The sequence below is a fragment of the Strongylocentrotus purpuratus genome, unplaced genomic scaffold (assembly GCF_000002235.5).
Source record: "Strongylocentrotus purpuratus isolate Spur 01 unplaced genomic scaffold, Spur_5.0 spur5_scaffold_3, whole genome shotgun sequence".
NCBI classification, from domain to species: domain Eukaryota; kingdom Metazoa; phylum Echinodermata; class Echinoidea; order Camarodonta; family Strongylocentrotidae; genus Strongylocentrotus; species Strongylocentrotus purpuratus.
This window is the reverse complement of record NW_022145609.1, coordinates 31,616,566-31,639,451: the sequence shown is the minus strand read 5'-3', so window position 1 is coordinate 31,639,451 and position 22,886 is coordinate 31,616,566. Positions and strand designations below refer to the sequence as shown.

At 39.7% G+C, this 22,886-nt stretch overlaps 2 protein-coding genes across 4 annotated transcripts in view; both read left to right on the top strand.

Annotated features, from left to right (window-relative positions):
- The first annotated feature begins 17 nt into the window (after positions 1 to 17).
- LOC592065 (TATA-binding protein-associated factor 2N) lies at positions 18 to 12,862 on the top strand. Of its 3 annotated transcripts, none has more exons than XM_030995615.1 (6): positions 18 to 432; positions 3,061 to 3,463; positions 4,805 to 4,876; positions 5,753 to 5,842; positions 7,569 to 7,794; positions 9,881 to 12,862. In XM_030995615.1, the coding sequence occupies exons 1-6, from the start codon at positions 225 to 227 to the stop codon at positions 10,244 to 10,246; spliced, it is 1,365 nt and encodes a 454-aa protein (XP_030851475.1). In that variant the 5' UTR covers positions 18 to 224; the 3' UTR covers positions 10,247 to 12,862. The 3 variants fall into 3 exon arrangements, with proteins under 3 accessions (XP_030851475.1, XP_030851476.1, XP_030851474.1); XM_030995614.1 differs by having other exon boundaries at positions 55 to 432; positions 4,802 to 4,876; XM_030995616.1 differs by lacking the exon at positions 4,805 to 4,876 and having other exon boundaries at positions 53 to 432.
- Positions 12,863 to 19,078: 6,216 nt separating this feature from the next.
- Positions 19,079 to 22,886, top strand: part of LOC100893850 (F-BAR domain only protein 2) — a 101,961-nt gene continuing 98,153 nt past the window's right edge. Inside the window, exon 1 of the mRNA XM_030996415.1 lies at positions 19,079 to 19,198. Within this exon, the coding sequence (XP_030852275.1) occupies positions 19,172 to 19,198 (27 nt within the window). The 5' untranslated portion in view covers positions 19,079 to 19,171. The remainder of the gene's footprint in view (positions 19,199 to 22,886) is intronic.

Sequence of the window (22,886 nt, the reverse complement as noted above, 5' to 3'; positions counted from 1 at the left end):
CTGATGGTGCATGCCAGACCGCACGGCCGCACGGTGTAAACATTGCTGCAACATGCAGAGTGTAGTGCATTGAGGTACATGGTAAGATTTCCGCGCGTGCTCCCCATAGAAAACTACGTACATTGCTCAACGCCATTTTTAATGACGAAGTTATCAACGAGAGAACGCATTTTATAGCGTTAAATATCTTTCCAATCCTTCATAGAAAGAAGGATTTTATCACAATGGAGGTTGTTTACAGTATAGGTGTAAGTAACCGTTTCCTTTTGGACATGGATACGGTGTCTGATCCACAGGATATCTTTGTTGAAAAGGAGCAACGAATGAAAGAGAAGAAGGAGAAAAGTAGTAAACCCAAACAGCCAAAGCCTATCAAGAAAGCAGAGCCCGTTAAGAAGGCCCCAGAACCCGAGCAAAAATCAAGAAAGGAAGGTATGAATCAAACTTTTTCGTTTTTAAATGGAATGTATGATATATGATATCTCTTTATATGTATTCAGGTATCCACAAAACTCCATATTATTGATGTAAAGGTGATGCACATTTTGTTCTTGGAAGGGAAACCTCGCGCGACCATCAATGTCGCACCACCCTAACCCACATGATCGTGACATGCTTTTCATTCATTGAGGCATGCGTGCACAAATTGCTCCAGCTCCACGCAAATATGCGGGAGTGGCCTGGACAGCACTCAGCAGCTGGATATTAATAAATATGTTCATTGCAATTTAGTCTAGATCAAGCTAAACAAGATTGTCTGTGTTGACCTTTTGGAAGTATTAAACAGTAGCCTACAAGTCACTAGATCTAGCTGAATGATTAATTAGATCTATGGTTTTCCTTTTTCTTCGATATGCTGGAATGATCTTCATTCTTTGATTATTTTGATGGTGTTGAGTGGAGATAAAGTTTAGGTCAATTTGGCTTGTGACATTCCCCTGACCGATGAGTGAGTGTGTGAAGTCCAAAACTGTAAAAGAGCCATGTAAACAGTAGGAGCGCTGGTCCGAAAATAAGGATCTTCTTGGTAAGTGCGGACAGATGCGTCCTCAAAAATAAGGATCGTCTGCATTTTCGCAGATGTTTCATATTTTTGTTCAGCACGTTGGTGATGGGAAAATGGATTCTGCAATGATTTTCTTGATGCCTTTTACTAGGGTGTCTGAACGATTTTTCAATTTTCAATTTGGGATCGTTTTTCACCATTTTTGTTTGATATTTGAATAAAAAATGTTATCAGAATAATACATTTCAAATTTCAAGTCTCACCGATGTTTCTATCAAAAGTTACAGCCCCTCCAACACGCTGGTATATTCATATCATTTTGGTCAAAATCGACGAAAAAGACGTCCACGCAGAGTGATGTTGTTTTGCTAAATTTAGCCAAACAGCTGTATCGCGCGATATGCAAGCGTATGCATATCGTACGCATGCTGCTAAGCCAATCCGCGACTTGCAGCTTGAGCTACGCTGTCTCCGCGACATGTGCGATTGACTAGTATGGTTGGCGTTCGTCGCACAATAAACCCGGAAGTGAATGCACGTTATAGTCAATGGCAATATCGCGGAGACAACGCACGTTGTCTCCGCGATATTGCCATTGACTATAACGTGTATTCACTTCCGGGTTTATCGAGGGAATTGCCAACCATAATTTCAGTCACTTTTTCGTTCGTGCGCGGAGATGTTACGCGATGTAACCATGGTTTGGACTGAGCGGAGCGCACGCCTCCTAATTAGCTGATCCACCAAATAGCGAGAAGGGTATTTTTAAACTGTTATCAGTTGTGATCCCTGGGGGCTAGCGAAAATATAATCACATAGAATTGTTCCTTAGGACTGGGACTACTTATCGATCGGGGCGTCATATCTCAAAAGTGACAAACCTCAGAGTTAGCCAGGACACAATGTTTAAATTGCTGTTTTGACCAAGATATTTTTAGAATTTCGGGGGCTACGCCCCTTTGGAAATATTGGAATTCACCTGCTCTTTCATATGACACCTCATTCATTGATTATCACCTTCAGGATCACAACTGATAAAGGTTTGAATCTCGATTTGAAAAAAAAAAATTGACTTTTTTTGCATGGTCGCGCAATGCACGTAGGCTGCATAGGGATGCGTGTAATCTCTATGGGAAGAATTTTAGCACACAACATCGGGTGCGCGATCAGACACCCTACTTTTACATCGACTTTCACATTATGAGCGATAAATCCTTGGGAAGAAGGACAACCCATAAAAGTAGACGGTCTAAGGTTATTTTCTTAAGCGGAATCCATTTATCGCATTGCCAGCGGGCGGTTGGGTAACCCGAAACCCGCAGAGCATTGATGGAAAAAAACTTCCGCGAAAATGCAGACAATCCTTATTTTTGAGGACGCATTTTGTCGGTGCTTATGAGGATAACTTTGTTTATAAGGACGATCTTCTTTCTCGGACGGGCGCCCCTACTGGTAAAGTCATAACAGCAGAAACAAATCTGTCGAGACTCTCCCTATGAAAGTGTCTCACAAATTGGAGATTTAGCTAACAAAGCAAAGTACAAATAAAAAACAATACCAACAAGGCAATTTTCCCAGGTGCTAACTTAGTGCTAACAGGCAAGTTATGTGTAGTAGAGTCAATGCAGTTCAGTGGCAATGAGAAAACCAACGTGTGTGATGGTAAGAACCATGCACGCACAGTGGCGCTGCAAAAGTAACTAGCGCCGCTTTCTCATCCAAACATTTGCCTCTCTGAGCTGAGGTGAGGAGTCGATGCTAGTATCCTTTTGCACCAGCGCCACCACCGAATGTGCTTCATCCGTCACATGAAATGGAATGAAGCACGCCCAGTGCAATAGCGCCCATGAGCCCATTGGTTTGGTGTGACTTTCCCCCTGAGCCCTGACAGATGTGTGAGAGTGATGAAAAAGAAAAAGTCCAAAACTGCAAAAGCCTGTAGAGTAAATAAAAGACTTGTTATTTTCAAAATGAATTAATTGATCTGCAGTTGGTCTTTTTAGCATAAATCATGATAATAGTTTGTGAATGGTCATCCATTGTTTCTCCCAAAGACTCGAGGCCAGAGAGGAGTGATCGTCCAGACGGTGGCAGGAGAGGAGGTGGAAGAGGAGGTCGAGGAGGCAACCAGGACAGACCAAACTCAAACTACAGGAGAAACAACAACAGAAGATCAGGAGAAGGGCAAGACGGCCAGCTAGAAAACCAGGAGAACCAGGCTCCTTCAGAGTTCAGGAGTAGCGGAGGGAGCAGGCCGCCCCGCGAGTACCAGGGAGACAGACCCCCACGTGGAGACTACCAAGGAGACAACCAAGGAGACAGGGCATACAGAGGAGGAGGCAGGGGCAGGGGAAGAGGAGGACCTCGTGGTGGACGTGGAGGATTTGGTGGACGAGGAGGTTCATCAGAGTACCGTGGAAAGAGAGAGTTTGACAGGCATAGCGGATCAGACAAGAGGTATGTTCGCCTTGTACATGTACATGTACTTGTATATCTTTATAAGGTCAAATATTATTACAGGGAACTTGGAATTACATGTGCATGCATTATGGTGCCAGACACCACTAAGCCTACTTGAAACCAATGGAATTTAGTCTTCTGTGGTAGTGTATTTTATATTTGATCTATTAATGGTCTGGTGTTGGTATGACTGGGTATTAAAATTAACTCTGTAAGTTAGAGCTGTGATCGAGTCGGCAGTTTGGCTCCCCATATCGGTATCGGTATCAGATCAGTAGATCTTATTAAATTTTGTTGTAATCTACCTCCAAAAATTGCTGCCATTTTGTATTATAATGACAATGAAAAAACAATTGGTGGCTCACATGTTTTGCCTCTTCTTTTAGACTAATCTTTATCAATTCCAAAGTCATGAAAAGGCGCTAAATATCAACAAGAAAAACTTCAAAAGTAGTTTTTTTTGCTTCTGATCATATTTCATTGATTGGCAATCAGAATTACGTAAATCAGCCAGCGATCTGCCCCCGATCCGATTACCAGTTAAATACAGGGTTAATTAAAATATTATTATTCTTGGTTGGAACAATGATGGAGTGGGCATTATTGAAAGAAATAATCCTGGTGTGCTGTCAAGGCATTATTTCTGGGGCTTTTCATTCTGTTGGATTTTTTCTTCAAATGGGATTACTGAACATACAAACACGTGGTTGTTCATGCACGAGTGCTTGAGTTTACGGTTGCGTTTAAAATGATTACGCGCTGCTGCATTCCTTTTGTCTGCCATGTTCATCTTTGTGTATTGTATCTTTGTTGCTAGATATTTATAGTACATAATGAACAAGTTGCATGATTATGTAGTCTTACTAGTATTAGCAGACTTTACCTGGACCACAGCATTTTCAAGCAGAAAACTTGCCTTTGCAAATTTTGTGAAAGCTGTTCTTTTAATACATTTTCTTTAGTCCTCTTTAGTGCCCTATTTATTTGTTAGTGTAGCATTAATCCTCACTTATTACTTCCTTGATATACCTATCCATACCAGAATAGAAAGATTTATTTTTTATTTTTTTAAATGTTATTTGTCCCATGTCCTCGTTTTATTTGCTTATTTGTTTATTCTATTTTTGCTCTTTCCTCCCGCCCCACCCCCATATTTACTTTACATCTCTCCTGCCTGCATGATCCTGTGCTCCTACCCCTCCCCCGGTGTCTGTAATACCTGTCCTCTATGCTATGGCTACCCCACCCTGTCCTGCCCTGCCCTGTCCGACACTGCTGTCACACACCCCCTCTATGTTCACCTGCATCCAATTGGTTCGTGTCTTGGTCTCCCAGCAGCTCATACAAGGGCCAAGACAAGAGGGAGGGTGGCGGCTCACACAACTGGGGAAATAGCAAGGACGATGTCAAGTAAGTCTGCCCTCTCTTGTCCCTATTTAGGTAGTGTGGTGTACATGTAGCTCTTGTTCATGTAATGACTGTACTTAATCTGTCTTACCTACTAGTATTCCCTTCCATGTAAGGTACATACTGAACCCTTTTTGACCATGAAGGGTTGATGAATGAAAAAGATATAGAGGGGAAAAAAGGAGACAAGGGTGAATCATGTGTTAGGTAGCCAGAATTGCACTAATTCATTTATTTCTAAAAAGATTTAACACCCTTCTGGCTCTCAATAGTCGATGAAGAAGAAAACAAATTTGGGAAGCATTTGTAATTGACATCTAAAAGTCCATAATTTGGAACAGTTTTCCATGTTCATCAATTTCCATGTGCTTCACGTCATCATTCTTGGGAATAAAGTCTACTCCATATCGTCCCTATTTTCACGAAGTGACGGCAGTGAGGAAAATCGTAACGCAAAGTGAATGCAATTTTTTTTTCACTACCGTCACTTCGTGAAGAGAGCGACGATATGTCATTTATTGGATGCATGAAAGGGGGGATCTTATCTCATTTTGCCTCCCAAATATATACCATCAAGCACAGGCATACAACTTCTATCCTGCTCTTTCTGTTTGGTGTTTCTGTGTTTAATTGGTTTCTCTTTGTTTATTATTTATTTCATTGTTTATTATTTATTTCATTGTTTAATATTATTATTCTCACAGGAAGAAGAGGTAGGAGGTTATAAAGATTGATTTCTCTATTTTATTACCAATTCATGAAAGTTTCTCGTGAACGTTTTTGATTTTACAGTAAAAAGCAAGTGTAATGAGAAATAAATGTGTATTATTGTAACAAGGCTGTTCTTTTCTAACCATCCCTCATGTATTTTTTTTGTAGGGATTTGAACACATCCAACACGAGCGAGGAACCCACCAATCCCGAATATATCCAACCTGTCGACGGTGAACAAACGGAAAATGCCCCCAAGTAAGTACAATGGGACCACTTTAACAACAACCTGTCTATAAACACCACATTTTCTGTTTACTTGGTTTAGTATTTCTTACTAAAACATGTACTAAATAACCTGTAAATAAAGGCCACCTGCCTTAGTTTGAAGACTGCATATCTTGTCTCCCTTGAGTGGTCTTCATATGCATTTTTTTACTGTATGTACGATTCCTTTGGTGCTGTGAGCATTGAAAGGGTAGACTACTTGTTGCTAGAGATGGGGTGGTATTAGAGCCCCAGTGCACCTAGCCTTTAAACAAGGCCACTTGTCTGATAGACGCCGAGCGACTAAAACGAGACTAATCGCGAAAACCCAAGTGAACGCGAGAGCGAGGAGCCCATCCTAGTGGCCTTTATCAATCTGATTTGGATTTCTTATGTTAACCCTTGTTTCCGACTAGAATTCGCTCCAGAAAATGGAGCGTTCAATCAGCGAACGTATCCTCGCACGACGTCAGCATAGTAGTATCCATCACACACACACACACACACACACAGTAAACTCTACGTAGTGCGAACATGGACCTACATGCTATGAACTATTACGTACGTGCTAAGACCACTGACCTCTACATGGAACGAATCACAAACGAAGCCAACTGGGAGATCGCCGTTCTGATTGGTCAATAAATCCAAAGTAGGCGTATTGGCATATTAATATGTATCTATGAATAATTCATGCGCAGCAGTGAAACCCACTTTCCAAAAGGCCTCGTGACGTTCCGTCACTCGGTCGCGCGTTCACTCCGGGTATCTAGACTCATCTCAGCCGCTTAGAGTCACGAGGCCTTGTCAAAAGGCTACAGTGCACCTTGCATTGTGGATATATAGTGCTATGAAAATATCCATCTTCATCATTGATTTGTTACTGCTATTACTATTATCATTATGAACAGCTAACGGAACAAGCATGCTTGTTTTAAGTTAAAGACCAGTTCTGGTCATGCTATTCGTGAAAAAAACATTGTGGAATCGATCAGAAAAGGTTGATCATCTAGCATATAAGGATTCGTGTGTACTGCAAGGTTCTAGAATCATCAAAATGATAAGAAATTTGGCCCAGTCTTGGTAAAAGTACAAGCACTGTACACAGAAAGATGTAAATGGGACTAGGCGACACATGCCCGATATCTATCAGGTCCAAAAAGATATAATAATTTACCAAATATATCAAATAGTAGGCGGTTTCTTGGCAAAATTTGTATGATCACGTATTGGTCAAAACATATTCTTTCACATGATTGGTAATAAGAGCTTCCATTTCATTTTTTGAGGGGGGGGGGGGCGTTTCCAAAACTGGTCTTTATCTTTAACTAAAGGACTGCAGCTGTAGAGTGTATCTTAAACATCAGAGTTTCTTAGCAGTCTTACCTTTCTCCTTGTTGGAGGTGGTAGAACTACTAAGTACTCTGTTCATTGAATACATTAAATTTTTAATTGAATTGAATATATTCACCACTTTCATAAAAACAAACAAAGGCAAAGAATACAATAATTTCTTGCAAACATAGATAAACCAATAAAATGGAAAATACACTAAAGGAAATTACAAAGTGGTTGGATCATCAAAAAATTACAAAAACTTATAGGATCCTAAAAATGTGCACACTAAAAAACAAAAAGGGACAAAGAAAATGCAATAATACAGTGGTACAATGGTATTGAGAGAAATCATTGCAATGGTTGTTGTTGCCCGATGTAGGAAGACACCCAAGGAGGGCGAAGAGAACGAGGCAGCCCTAGAGGATGGAGAGGACAAGGAACCGGAGAAGGACGAGATGACCCTGGACGAGTACAAGGCAATGGTTAACAAGGAACGAGTCAAGACCCAATTCAAGATCCGACAGGCAGGAGAAGGAGAGGATAACTCACAATGGAAGCCAACCTACGTCCTCAAGAAGGAAACCACCAAGGATGACGCTGATAAGGTAATAAATAGATGATAATAATATGGATATTTATAAAACGCCAGTATCTGCCAGGCTCTTTACACATATTACCCTGGTTATAGCCAAGCTGTCGAAATAACTAGCGCTCAAGCACATCAGGTACCCATTTACACCTGGGTGGAGAGTGGCAAATGTACATGTAGATTAACGTCTTGCCGCAGCGGGACTCGAACCCTGTACCTTGTGATCTGCAGTCGGGTGGCTTATTCATTAGACCTCAACACTTCTACATCTTTACTTTAATGTCTGTCCACGCTGATAAGAGTGATTAATTACCAAGGCTTTTTCCAAGCTGCATTTAACTTCATCTTAGTTATTATTTTGTTCTTGCACACACAAGGACGTGCATGTGAGTTCTGGACCAGGATTCAGAGTACGCGTACTTCCACAACCGCCATGTTGCTTGTGAGCTAGTGGTGGAGATGTGGTCATTTGCTTTCATTACCCTGAAGTAAAGTTCATTTTAATAAGAGCAGAAACACATTAGTGAAAGGTTGAGCAATATGTGATTAAAAATATTAAAGTTACAAATTGGCAAAACTGTGACGTATCCTGCAACTCTTCAATCTGCTCTAAAGAAAATTTCATAAACTTTCATTTTCTAGATATAATAAAACTATATTTTAACTAGGCCTGAGTCAAACCGTTTAACCGACGGTTATCCGACCGCATTCATCAAAACCGTTTAGCATTTCTCGCTCCGGTTAACCGTTATTTGCATACATTTTGGAATGTGCTAATAGCCGATGATAAAGATAATCAAAGAAACCGCAGTGTAATGTTACACCCTGGCCGCTGCGCGCCAGCTTTCTGGCAGCAGTAATCCCCATGAATGAATTTGTAAACAATAAAACAACCAGCCCCCTTCTCTCTTTTCTCACCCTCTCTGCAATGTGTTCATCGCTCATGTACCTTTTCTTATTACTGCACTCTCAGCTCACAACTTTCTAAATGTTTACACATTCGATGGTCAGTTCCTCTCACATCCCTTCTCCCCCGAGTCTCTCTCTCTCTCTCTCTCTCTCTCTCTCTATATTAATATCCATCCCTTGCCGACTCGCCCCCTAAAATAATGTTCATATATAAATAAAATACAAAAATATTGATAACAATAATAATTGAAGTTTTAGAAATATCAATCAACAAAGTCTTGGATATTGTGAGTAATTTAAGTTTTTGATCATTCTTCAATTCAGCCGATTAACACAGGCACCCTTTCTATCTAGTCTCACTTGTTTTACTTCTTTACTCTCTCGTGTCCCTGCCTCGTCCATGCAGGGACATGCAGGGACATGCTAGCCCATGCACGCTCTCTCAGTCACACACACACATGTACACACAAACCTCCGGCGCCCAAATACACTGTACATACACACAGATGGAGAGCTCATGCTTGTCACATGCACACATGTGGGCGTGGCTTCTTGACCTCCCACTGAACTGGGTACGGTGAAAGCACGCGCGGTCACCAACCTGTAATTTATGCTGGTATCAAACTCCACCCACATAGCTAGAGAACCTTCCTGATTGGTCACTAACTTGGATCAGCTCATTGCAGGGTGTGTCTTGGGTGTGTGTGATACACACTTCCACATAATTTCATATGGCAATGATACATGCAGGGAGCTCTCTCCCTGACCATGTGCAAACATTGCATTGCAAAGGCATATATAAACACGTCACAGATCAGCTATCTTCACAGAGTAACTTTGCAAGGTTAATCATGATATCAAATTCAGATGAGGAATAATAAGACATGTTTTATGTTGTTTATTACTGGTCTCTGTTTATCAGGATGACCCAATTTGTGCCATAGTCGGGGGCTGGGAATGCTCAGCCCGACAGTCTGAAGACCAGCAGGGTTCCGAGCTACAGCACTATTACAAATACTGTATTTTCACTTTTTCATAATATTATTAAACGGTTAAACGAAACCGCCCGTATACTTTTAACGGTTAACCGTTTAGCACAAAAACCGTAATGACTCAGGCTTAATTTTAACTGTATAACTGTATTTTTTGGTGCTATTTACACCTTCCATCCCTGTCTATCTTTATCTTGACAGCATGGAGAGGTGAACCCTAAGGAACACAATACCAAGCCTGATGCCGCTGGACTCATCAACTTCACGTTCGCTGACCAGCCCGGGAGTGGACGTGGCCGCGGTGCAAGGAGAGGGCGCGGAGCAGGTGGACGAGGTGGAGAACGCGGAGGAGAAGGGCGCATGGAGCGTGACGGAGAACGTCGTGGAGAGCGAGGTGGTGAACGCGATGGAGATCGCCGTGGAGACCGCGGCGGCGCTGGTGGTCGTGGACGTGGCGGAGACCGCATGCCACGGGGCGCACCCCGTGGTGGACGTGGCGGAAGATACCGTGACGACTCGGCCATCGCCGTCGACAACGAGGAGGAATTCCCCTCCCTGAGCAAGTAAAAAAGGTGCGGGTTGTGCACTGTCGATTACGACACAAAGAAAGGAAGTTGAAGAGAGGATAATGTGCTGTGTAATTTATTCCCTTTCGTATAAATATTTTTCACCCGAGGTTTAATACAGGTGTTTTTCGGAGATCACACCATGTGAGGTTGCTTTATAAATGTGGGTATGAAGGCAATGTACAGCATAGGTTCCTTATTTTGACCCAGCTGATTCCTATAAACCCAAGGCAGTATGATAAGCCCTATCCCTTTTTTTGTGATGCAGCTCAAGATCGAGCTCGTAATATTTTCTTACCATGGAAGGACTTTTTTCAGTTTAACATTACAAACTAAACAAGGAATGTTTATTGTCATCATTTGTTAGAAAGTCATCAGTCTTGATTTCTTGTCGTCTTCTTCCAAGTGTTCTGTTGTGAGTAGGTAGTAAATACTATAGGATGAGAGATTAAGCGGCATTTGTTTGGCACTGTGCCGTATATTAAGAGTATGTATTTGTAATGGACATGATCACACAAGTAAAACAAGATTCCCCTTTTCAGGATTGATGCAGAAAAAAGCACTTGATACAAACCAGAAAAAACAGCCCAGTAAATCTAATTCACTATTTTTTTGTACATCCATGTTCAAATTGCGCAACAATGCAGGCATGAAAGTGAAAGATGTTTCATCATTTGTATTTTTGGTTCTAGTCATGCTAGTCTTACACATTTGTGGCAAGTGGGATTGTATGGTAGTGCTTTTGTTATGCCATGCATGATATGCCATTAAGATATCAAAACCTGTGGAATATGAATTATGAATCTTCATTCAGCAATCGTGTAAAAATATGTGGAACTGATCTCATGTTTATCCCAGCTTGTATTTGGAGGTAGATATTGTACAAAGGAATTCTATATCATCAGTCAATCTGCAATGCAATTCTATTCTTTTCTGCTCTAAGTGAGAAGAAATGCATGTCGAGTTGCAAAAAGGTCATACTCAACGATGCGGAATATTCTTCCATTAGAAAAAGACGACAAGTTAGGTTTGTGAATCGGAGCGGCAACTTAAATCTACTACTCTGTGTAAAGCAAGTCATTTATGAGCTGTATGTCTCGAGGGATTGTCTTTGGCGTAATGGCCAGGCCATGTTTGCTAGCTGATTGATTACAGTGAACTACAGGAGGAAAATCATTTTAATTATGAAGGGGAAAACAGCATACACACACATGTATAGAGAGAGAGTCTGCACGAGATGGGTACCTTGGCTGCTAAATGCACTATAAAGGAATGTATCGGTAGATCCTGCCAAGAAGGAATGGCAAACAACAAAAATTATTCAATTTTTATGGAAAAAAAAATATTTTGAATGTATTGCCGAAAAACAAATAATAAAAGGAGAGAGATGAAAAAGGTTCTGTGAGAATTGTTTTATAAGAGAAGTACTAAGAAATTTCTAATAGTTTGATAGTCTCATCAACGTTGTAAGCGTTGGGACGATATATTTGCCGATTATAGATTAATCAGGGCGTAATACATTGGATATGAAGGATGAACTATGCTTGGACATTTATTGTAATAAACCAATTATGGTCTGCTTTGACTTTTGCTGCTATATATGTCTTGTTTACATGACTCGGAATGGTTTCAAACTGCATGGTTTCGATAATATTCATGGGGAATTATGAAATTAATTATGTATAACAATGCCAATCTAAGAGGACACTTTGTGTACATGTTTTCCTGAGTGTAGAGTTTGTACAGAATTAATTTTCAATCAATGATCTTAAAAGGTTCATCAAAGATGACCTAAGTTTATTTTTCATCATTCATGTACATTTTCCATAATGACATAATGTTTTAATAACTTGCTTGGGGCAGTTAACATTCAATCCATTTGTTTGAAGGGTTGTCGGTCAACTAGTTATTTACTTTAATCGTAACTTACATGTAGATTATTTGATACAAGTGTTATTTGAAATGAGTAACAATCCAGTCTATACCTATATTGCATAGTGTGTACAAAGCCCTTCATGACATAGGCATTGTCCATATTCCATACTGGAATATATTCATTGAAGATGGAAATGATGCCCAAGTGTGGGATATTATGTTTATATCGAATGCCGCTGGTTGTCCAACAGCACCTTTTATATTCAGCGTATAGATATATCGTTTGAGAGTACATTGTAGGTGTGCACTTGAGTGCATGAATGAATGTTTGGGCTTACATGTAGCTTTGAAGGCAGGGCTCGACACTAACCGGTGCCCCCGACATATAGGGCACCCAAGGTCTAGACCGAAGAATGTTGGTCCAGACCTCCCAACATAAGGACTTGGTGTGGAGCCCTGTGGTAGGACAGATATTGTACCTTTTTTGTTTGTTGTTGCATGCCTGGCATTATTTGTGTATCGTTCTGTGGAAGTCTTCCACGAATCCTAGCTTGCATGTGTTGCAATGTCAAAAGAATTAGTCACGTAAGGTCACTTATGACGGTTGGAAATTCCTATTTCTATTTCATTTGTATCATCTAATACCAAAATTTATGTTGTAGTTGCTCTGAAACACAGCTCAAAATTATAGTAACTCAACAAGGCAGCTCTCATATGAGCTTATCTCCACACTTTACCTTTTTTTAAAAATGGCAACTGTTTTTGTTAAACATTTCAACCATTGACTAACTTGACTTTAGCTATGAAATTCACTCCATACTCGTCCAAAAGTATATGGTACATTTACGTAAATTGAATGCATTGGTTATTTTTATGTTGCTTGTCATATGTTTCTAGGAGTAAAATTGCAATATGATAGAGCCAGAATTATTTCATGTACATCTGCATCTTTTCTGTTTTTATTATTTTAAATTGAACAAATGCACCCACCATATGACTGCATACCAAAAAAGGTGTTGAATATTGCCTTTGTTTGTCATTTCTTATGGTTCCCGTAACCAGCTCCGCCATACGTTGATATGATTTGATATGTGTGAGTGTGGATTCGTTACATTAATGATTCTTGCAAATTGTAAATCTTTATGATTTTACTTCCTTTGTAGCCAAGTTTTTTATATATAGGAGTTTCTCCCTTTTTTATGAGTTCCTTGTGTTCTTTTCAAATGATATTTCTCTTATCCTATCAAGTACAAAAGAATGAAAAGGACCCTTAATGCCTGCGAGCAGGATATTTTTGAGGGCCTTGCAAAAGGGCATAGGTAGGGAGATTTGGTAATACCAGGAGGGTGTTTCACAAAGATCCTAAGTTGAACTTGTCTCTAAGTTTAACATTTATGGAAAGCCATTAGCATAAGCGTCTATGAAAATATTTTGTAAAAGTTAATTTAAATTGATTCATATTCAAATCATTCATATTTTCTATTATCAAGGAGATTTCATGTTTTGATGTGGAATTTATTGAAAAAATCTAAAATACTTGAATTTTCACTTTTGAATATATTTGATTTTAAGGCTGTAAATGGCTCTCCATAATGTTTAAGTCCAACTTGGAGTTAAGTTCGACTTAGGATCTTTGTGAAACACCCCCCAGATACATTTTGGTATCTTATCTAGATTGATCCTCCTTGAGCCCTATTTCCAAACATACAACCAGGATCGGTACATTGTTAACCAAACACACTTCTGTTATTGCCATTCATACTCTTGTCATCTCTTTAGTTACCATTATCTCTGTGCATGATTTCCAATCTGTTTATATTCAACATTTTTTCACTGCTTTAGAAAACCCTTGAATATTCAATGATCGTCCTACAATCTCTAAGATGTTCATTTGTGAAAAATCGATAGTCGGAACTCGGAAGAGATTTTTAAATCAATTTTCTTCAGGTTTTACGCAACCAGCTTGAGTAGAGGGACCTTGCCAGAGCACTGATATATCAACATTGTATCAATTTGTATCAACTTGATAAACGTTGCTGTTCAAAGGCTAAATTATTTAGAATTGATCAGGATAGTTGTACAAAAATGCTAGGCAGAGCTATTGTTATTTCTTCATGAAGGTGTGCATCCTCTTTTGAATATAATTGCTATGCAATTAAATCAAGCTTTGGAAAAGTCTGCGAATGGGTTTTTAGGCATCTGTTTTGTCTGCAAAGAGCTGGAAGGGCATTAACTTCATGTGAGAGTTAACACCCTTATGGTTCTCAGCAGCCATGCTATCATAGGCATTACTGTTTTTTATTTACACACATGTTATGGACGCTTTTTGTATGTGACAAAGCATTACCAGTAAGCTAGGTAGGTCCAAAAGCTTCAGTCTCTGATATCAACGGTGGTGGTTTTAAATCTGGCTTTAAATACTTATAGACTTACCCTTACCAGATGGTTATATATTTCTGGCTAAGTAGTAGGTACATGTTGAGTAGAGCTAACACCTAATTGCATGACATTGCTAACATTGAAGCTGGGATTGTGATGTAGAAATTCTATGGTCAAGCATTGGACAGCATATTAAGCATTGTACAAAACTCCTAATGTCCTAACACAGTGGAGATTGCCTGTTACCTACCATCAGAGTACTCCTGATAGGTTATTTCCTTCAGTAGCACTGGTCATCTGCAGTAACTACAGCACACACACACACACACTATGTGATATATATCCCTTGTTACATAATCCTTTTATTATGTTTGAAATGAAAAGCCCAACATCCTTATGACTTTTATGAGAGAAAGGAGAAAAAAAAGTATTTACAAGATGAGATGAAAACAATAAAACAAAAACATTTCAAAAATATCTTGAGAACCAACAGAATCCAAGTCTGTGTATGTAGTTTGTTTGATGTGTGAGGCAATGTGTGGGAATGATAGTGAAATGAAGAAGAGGGGAGAGATATCTGACGGATATCAAATACTGAAAGGAGAATGAGAGAGAGAAGGTGGATAAATGTAAAGAAGATAAAATCTTTGGTTAGAATAAAGTGGGGTTAAGAAGATGGAGGAAAGTAAACGAATGATAACGTAAATTGAGAGCCAATCTACAAACGATGGGACGATGTAGACGATATAAAGGTATGGAGATGCACATAGAAAGGTTGTAGAGGTGCTGAGAGAGCAAGACATGATTGTTTGATGATATTGATAATCATAGATTAAGAGAGAAGCAGTAGCAAACTAAGGAGATATGAGCTGTAAAAGATATTTATATACAAATTAACAATTACAATAATAGCATGCTCTATCTTCCTGCATGACTAAAAACGAGGATATACCAATGTTCCACATTCTCAAATTTGATAACGCCCTCGACGTCAGAGGCAGTATATTTACATGAAATAAATATATTATGTAATCAATTTTGAATTTTTTGATATTGACACAATAACATATGAAATAGCTTTGAAAATAGTATAACATTTGTGGAGATCCGGGGCGAATTACTGTCACCTCAACCCCCCCCCCCCCCTAAAAAAAAAAAAACACCGTCGTTTGTTAGTCGAAATTTAAAAAAGAAGAAGGAAAAGAGTGCGTGGGAGGAGAATGAGAAGTAGAAGAAGAAGGGGTATAGGAGAAAGAGAAGAGGAAGTAGAAGAGTAAAAGAAGAAGAAAGAGTGGGAGGAGGTTGAGAAGAAGAAGAAGGAGGAGGAGAAGAGGAAAAAGAAAAAGGAGAAGAAGAAGAAGAAAGTAGGAGGAGGATAAGAAGAAGAAGGGGGTACGGTGAAGAAGAAGAAGTAAGAGAGTGGGAGGAGGGTGAGAAGTAGAAGAAGAAGGGGTATAGGAGAACAAGAAGGAGGAGGAGGAGTAGTGGAAGAAGAATAGAAGAAGAAGAAAGAGTGGGAGGAGGATAAGAAGAAGAAGAAGGAGTACGGTAAAGAAGAAGAAGAAGGAATAGAGTGGGAGGATGTTGAGAAGTAGAAGAAGAAGGGGTAGGTGAAAAAGAAGAAGAAGAAGGAGGAGAAGAGGAAGATGAGAAGAAGAAGAAGCAGTAGGAGAAAAAGAAGGAGAAGAGAAGAAGAAGAAGAAGATTGCCGTTTCTGCCTCCCCCATGCCAATTTTGAGATGGACATCGGAGAATATTCAAAATATTACACGTTCAGGAAAGTGAAAGGGAACATTTTCTTTTGCAAGCGGGCAATTGTGAAATAATCCAGCACATCCCCCCCCCCCCCCCCCTCTTTCTCAATTCTGCCGCCCATGCCAATACAGTCCTTGGATTTATTTTAAAACTGCTCTTTGGACAATTTCCTTTTCTTTTTCACTTGAATAACCAAAATAAAAATCACTACCGGTATACGCCAATAATATAATAATTCAAAATATATTCCTATACCGCAACATGCATAATGCCTCTAAGCGGTTTAGAAGGTTAATAGTTGATAAGTATATAAAGGAAACAGAATTTGCATTACAAATTACATCAAATCAATTAACATTAAAACTTTGCAAATGAGAACAATACATGACTGTTTGCACACAATATTACAAACCTCTTACAACCAAAATACAAATACGTTAATCTGCAAAATATAAAGGTCCAGAAACAAGACTTAAAGAGATGTTTTTTTTTTTTATTCAGCATTGTTTCAAATGTATGTAAAGAACTAGCATTGCGAATTTGAAGGGTAAGATTGTTCCAAAGAAATGTAGCTACATAAAAGAAAGAACATTGCCCACATTGCTTGTAAGAAATAGTGTGAGACCGATCGCAAAGTCTGGACAGGAGTGTATCGAGGAAGGATTTTAGAAAGAAATGAAGGAGCGAAACCATGATAACGTAACAAGGTGTCGAGAAAGCACACACTAATTGAAACCAACAGCACATAACTTCATTAGTTTTTATTATTACTTGCAGTGCAATATTTGTCTGAATTAATCATTCTCAATTATTCTCTGATTTTCCTTCATGAAATAATCATGAAATTAATGATGTTCCTGTAGATCGATCAATTTCGTACCGTACATCCTTGTCACCGAGAATCCGGATTTCCGGATCAGTTTACGAAGAATAATCTGTTTCAGACCACTGCTGATCCTAATCCGATCAACCCGATCAATATACCTCAACTTGGTTAGCGGTACTTGGCGCCACTCAAAGAGGATGCCGTTCACTTCTCTTGGACATTGAAATGAATGATGTTACGGCCACACTTTCATGGCAATATCCCTCCTCGAACCATTTTTGTAATCTAGAACATTGACTTTGATTTTATATACCTAATTAGTATAGAAACCCAAGTTCTCCTTTTCTACTTCCCTTTCAAGCCTAATTTTTGATTAATACTGTTCCCTGTCCTATCGTAATAAACCTACCATAATTATGTGCATAAGGAAATATTTTGTATATGTTTTACGCCGCTTGTTCATGCACTTTTTTTTTAAATATTGTAAACCCATTTGTAATTCAGCCCTCGAGCTGCGATGATGATTATTGAATAAATACCATTATTATTAATTCCTCTTGTCGTCCAAGTTGCCATTAGAAATATATGAATAATTTGATTTATTTGTTTTGTTTTTTGGTATAGAATTGGAATAGGCCTCAATGTTGATTTGTAGCTATATTGCAGACATTTTTGTCGAATGACATTTGTTGTCATCATACGAAAAAAGGCTCTCTGTCTTGGGACACCCCCCCGGCCCCCCAACACCACCCGTTCCAAAGTTGGGGGGGGGGGGGGGGGGGGGGTCAGGGGGGGGTGGGGGGGGGGGTGATGTTGTATGTTGGTCTTGGTTTTTTGTGGGGGGGGGGGGGTGCAATTTGATCATACTTAGCTACATCTAATTCATCCACTCTATTTGTTCGAAATCAATAGTAAGTTCTAGAACACAAGTTCCCATATACTTTATTTATTTTGTTGGAAATGGAAATAAACGAAATGAAAATGAAATGAAATGAAAACTTATATTTTGTTTTTACTCTTTCTTTATCATTTTTACATTACAATAATAACGTTTATTTACCCAGGGGAACCACTTCAGTTATGAAGCTGTTCTCCCAGCGGGCCCTGCATAACATAATGTTATTACTACCCTTCTCCAATCTAATATGCTGAGCGCCTAGCTAGAAGGCAGAAGGTCCCATTGTTATAAGTCTTTGGTATGACTCGGCCGGGGTTCGAACCCACGACCTCCCGTTCATGAGGCGGGCGCTCTAACCACTGAGCCACCATGCCCGGGGGGAACGATCCCCTGTAACTGACAGGTGGTTATCTCCACAAACCAGCTCTCAATTAATAAGAAAAGGGTGATCGGGGGGGGGGGGGGGGGCGTTATTTTTTTCTGCGGCACAGATTGGGGTTAGATGCGTGTTGAGCCTATGGGAAAGTTTAGGGTTAGGGTAAAATCAAGACCTCTTTAAAAAAAAAGGGGGGGGGGGCAACGGGCACCGCTTAGACATATAGTTTGGGTACCTACTAGGAATTAATTCCTTGAAATGCTAGAGCGCCGCAGTGGCTGCCTTGCTATTGCCAGGGGGTAGCGCCAGGCCACAACGTGACGGACATGTGCGCCATATAAGAAGCAACCATTATTATTATTATCATTACTATATAGAGGGTGCAAGTAGCTACAAGAAGTGAAATCCACTTTAGTTATAAACAATTAATTTTGGTTAAAATGAAAATAATAATAATTAAAAACAATAGTCATGGATGTGTATGCTAAACTTTAGGCTTGGGATCACGGAAGTCTCCTCACATTTTTTTGATAAAGGTAAATGAATACATTTTGAAACTGAAAATAGAGCGTATATATTCAGAACTGAATGAACACCATTAAACAACTACCAACCACAAAAACAACGTACATTTTGAAAAATAAGAATTATGGAGGGGCACGTATACATCGAGAAGTTTGATGGAAAATCCTGCCGTTTGACATATCAAATATGTCGCCCTCTGCGTTTATGCAAGACAGTCAATAATGTCTTGACAAGTGCCGCCCATGGCAGGGAAACCTACGAACGGAATAAGTGACCTATAAAAATCATCAAAATGACCATCTTTACGGAAAGCTTCTGGGTAAGACACGATTTTATACAATTTTACAGACGTGAAGATAACATGTGATGAGTGTCATTGTGGCATTAAGTTGTTTCATGGAATTTTGGGGCTTTTTCTTATGGCCTGAATGTACCGCTGCGCTGAACTATCGTACCATATCGTAAAGCCTTATCTGGCCGTATGTTGCCGGTACGGTAGGCGGATGCTTATGTGTACGTCAGTCAATATGAATTGTGGAGTGAAACAAGTGAACGCTAAAATGATGATACCGGAAGTCCAGTGGGGACATTTCCGTTATATGCGATCAAATGACCTTGCAAAGTTGCACCTGTCCATAATCTTTGAGTCTGACTAGTAATATGAGTATGATATATATACTGAGTTTACTCTAGACTATTTCATCATCGATTTGTCAATCATTAGTCTAGTGTCTAGACACCTGTGTCCATCAACATCTGAAATGGACCCTAGCCTAGTATTACTATTAGTCTAGTACTAGTAGGCCTAATGCCTTATGTTATGGCACATCGCACATTTTCTGAAATGACCCTTTTCAAAGAAAACGTTGAAACCTGTGATCCTGAAAAGGTACCCTTTTTTTTTTTGGTTGTGCGATCAGTGCTTGAAAAACACTCTCTTTTTATAAAGGAAAACATAGAGTAGAGTCTCCGGTTTGCGGCATCGCCCGGTTTGCGGCCAGGGGTATTTGTTTTAAAAATAAAATGAATATGACTCGATAATAATCATTGAAACCTACCGTGGATTCCACGGCAAGTTCTGCTTTGCCGAAAACGTCCGTAGCAGGTGCTCCTGTCGGTACGGAGTATCCGTCAGCGATGTCGGAAATCTACGGCACCAGTCGCCGATGAAAATTCCAGCAGGTGCTAACTTTTAAGTTAAGAGATCGAGGCATGACTAGATCAATATTGTAGCTCTATTTGTCCGATATTTGTCCGATTGGAGGTGAAATTTGATGTTTTTGTGGAAGAATGATGGCTGTGGTCTGTCTCCTATCGCAGATATTTTGATTGTGCCACCGCATGGCCAGTTGCATGGGGTGGCCGCAAACCGGCACGTAATTACGTGTTTTTTCTGGTTTGCGGCGGGGGGTGTTAATACACACATAACATGCGGGATCGTGTATGATGGTATGTGTGCTGATGTGTGTACCCGCTATGACCCGATAGTTTCTAGTAGTACTTACCCCCGGATGGGATGATCCATTCGAGGAAAAGGTGAAATTGTTTAAAACTTGACAAATTTACCGTAGCAACAGATAAACATGAGAATTTGGGTTACCCGTAGTAATTTGGTACATGCTTTCATCGTGACGTAGCGCATAAAGCTTTGTGACGTACGCGTGCCGCAAACCGGTAATGCGTGCCCGCAAACCGGGGAACTCGAAGCATTTCGAAACGTGGTCAATGCTGACCACGCTGTGGGTCAGTTAGGTTATTTGTGACTTCTATTTAATAAGTAAGTATATGGACTCTTTATTGAGGGTATTGAAGTATTCTGTGAGTATTCCAATAAAAATAGAATCGGCAGTTCCCGCCGATCGGCCGCAGACCAGAGCCACTACTCTACACCTGTAGATGCCGCCATGTATGTATAGCTGAAAAAGACACCCTTTCGCCGCTTTTTCTGGACGCGGGTGTGTAGCTAGTCATGTTGGGAGTGACCTGGGTTGGTGATAATGTTTTTATGATATTTTGTTTACCAATCCTTACATGTAGTAACTGGCTGCATTAGACGTGCGCGGAGAGGCAGGTAAACAAACCCTACATTACAATGTGTCTGAAATTACACCTTCCCGAACCAGATGAATACTGGACAGTGGTCTTAACGTTTGTTATGCCACTTCTACTCCTAATGATCTACTGTACGGCAATTAAAAATAGGTAAAAAATAACGAAATATTAGCAAATATCTTACCAGACAGATGGAGCTCAGGGGGCCGTTTCTCGAAACCGTCATAACTACAAGATCAACGACATCTCGCCACTGTCACGTAACTTGTCAGCTAAGTGTTTCACGAAGCCGTCTTTGCCAAGATGAGCGACAACTTCCGCGACAAGCGAGTTGTCACTGCTCCGAACCCGTCATATCTTTTTAATTGCTGTAAAGCGCCATCACAAGTCAGTTTGTTGCCATTCCATGGGCCGCGAAATGTACGATTAGTTTCACTATCATTTTGAGAAAAATATAGACGAGTTCGGTACGTAATTCTCTGGGATGCGAAATGCAAATGTACAAAAGTGAGAATACAAATTTTACAGAAACTTTAAAAAGCTAAATATAAACATTAAATCACAAATCATTAAACTATAACATATAAATAAGATAGATAAGAATGTTACACACCGTTTTCCATAGTCGATCCATAGTCTTTTCTTAGGATACCGTCATACCTTGGAGCCTATGTGCATTATTATTCCCTCTCTAATTACTTCTTCCAAATTATATTTTCAATGTCAAATCAATTATATAACGAGTGTTTATGAGACTCTAGAATAAAAATTGGCTGAGAAAAGGTATTTTGCCTAAAATTCCTCGTCACAATAAACAAAAAGTATGTATTGATAAACTATCACATTACGGTATCCTTCAACTAACTTTTCATTTGACTGTCGAAAAAAAAAACACTCACCGGTTTTTCTTCAATTTAAGAATCTTTACAGAAATATGCAAATCGTTTGGTGATCTACATTTGATAATGACACTATTTATTATTTATTTTAGGAGAATTTATATGTATATATTTCTTTTTGAACAATTTTAGCCCCAAAACTTGTTTTGGGTTATTCTTGGATAAATAAAATGGATCGTGACAAAGACTTTGTTCTTGAGCTGCTAGTATCGCGATATATCGATATCATGTCTGTCATGGCTTTGTGAAACGGTTTATCCGCTTCATGACATCTCCGTAGGTCGCCGACAAAGATATGACTGTCATGGAGTTGGTTTCGAGAAACGGCCCCCAGGTTCCTTTCCACATGGACCGTGTGACTTTCTGCTCTGCAATACAATGATGATGACCTCTGACTTGTGTTGGCGGCACTCCCGTAAGTGCACTGCTTCTGTATGCTACAACTCATTGGCTGGGCTGGCAATGTTTCAATTTTTTTCAATTTTTGATGGTCATTGACTCATCGCCCCCTACAGACAGTGGTCACTGCACTGTGTTTGATTGTTTGAATGGTCAATACTGAGAGTATTGGGTAATGATCGGTCTGATTTAAAGTAGATCTACTCTATACAGACCCGTGCATGTACTTCTGGTAGAAAAGCAATAGATATCACAACTTCACTCATTCCTGCCAACTTTTCACTTGAGGATGAAAGACAAGTTTGGTCTCTGTTTAATGTAGTACTGTACATCACTAATCCTACATGTAATTCCCACTTTCCTAATAGGAATGAGTGAAGTGATGTAAATTATGTGAGTAAAACGTTCTTCTTCCAGGTGTACATAGTACAGGGCATGACACTGCCACAGGCTCAAGTTCACATGAACATGTCTCTTGTATTAATGTAGATGGCGCTCTTGCTCCTTTGTAAACTCAAAACTCCTTTGAACCGAAATCAAATGGAGAATTGCAAATTGTTCATGTCGGAAATCACTTCAGTGTTGGTCTCTCTTGTACAAAGTAGGCCTAATCAGATTACCATGTTCACCTGTACATACAGTACACATGTATACATT

Excerpts from the sequence above, each read along its gene's own strand:
- LOC592065 (XM_030995614.1), top strand. The coding sequence starts at position 225 with ATGGAGGTTGTTTACAGTATAGGTGTAAGTAACCGTTTCCTTTTGGAC. Across the intron at positions 3,464-4,801 it reads CATAGCGGATCAGACAAGAG|CAGCTCATACAAGGGCCAAG; the intron begins GTATGTTCGCCT and ends TTGGTCTCCCAG. Across the intron at positions 4,877-5,752 it reads AATAGCAAGGACGATGTCAA|GGATTTGAACACATCCAACA; the intron begins GTAAGTCTGCCC and ends TTTTTTTTGTAG.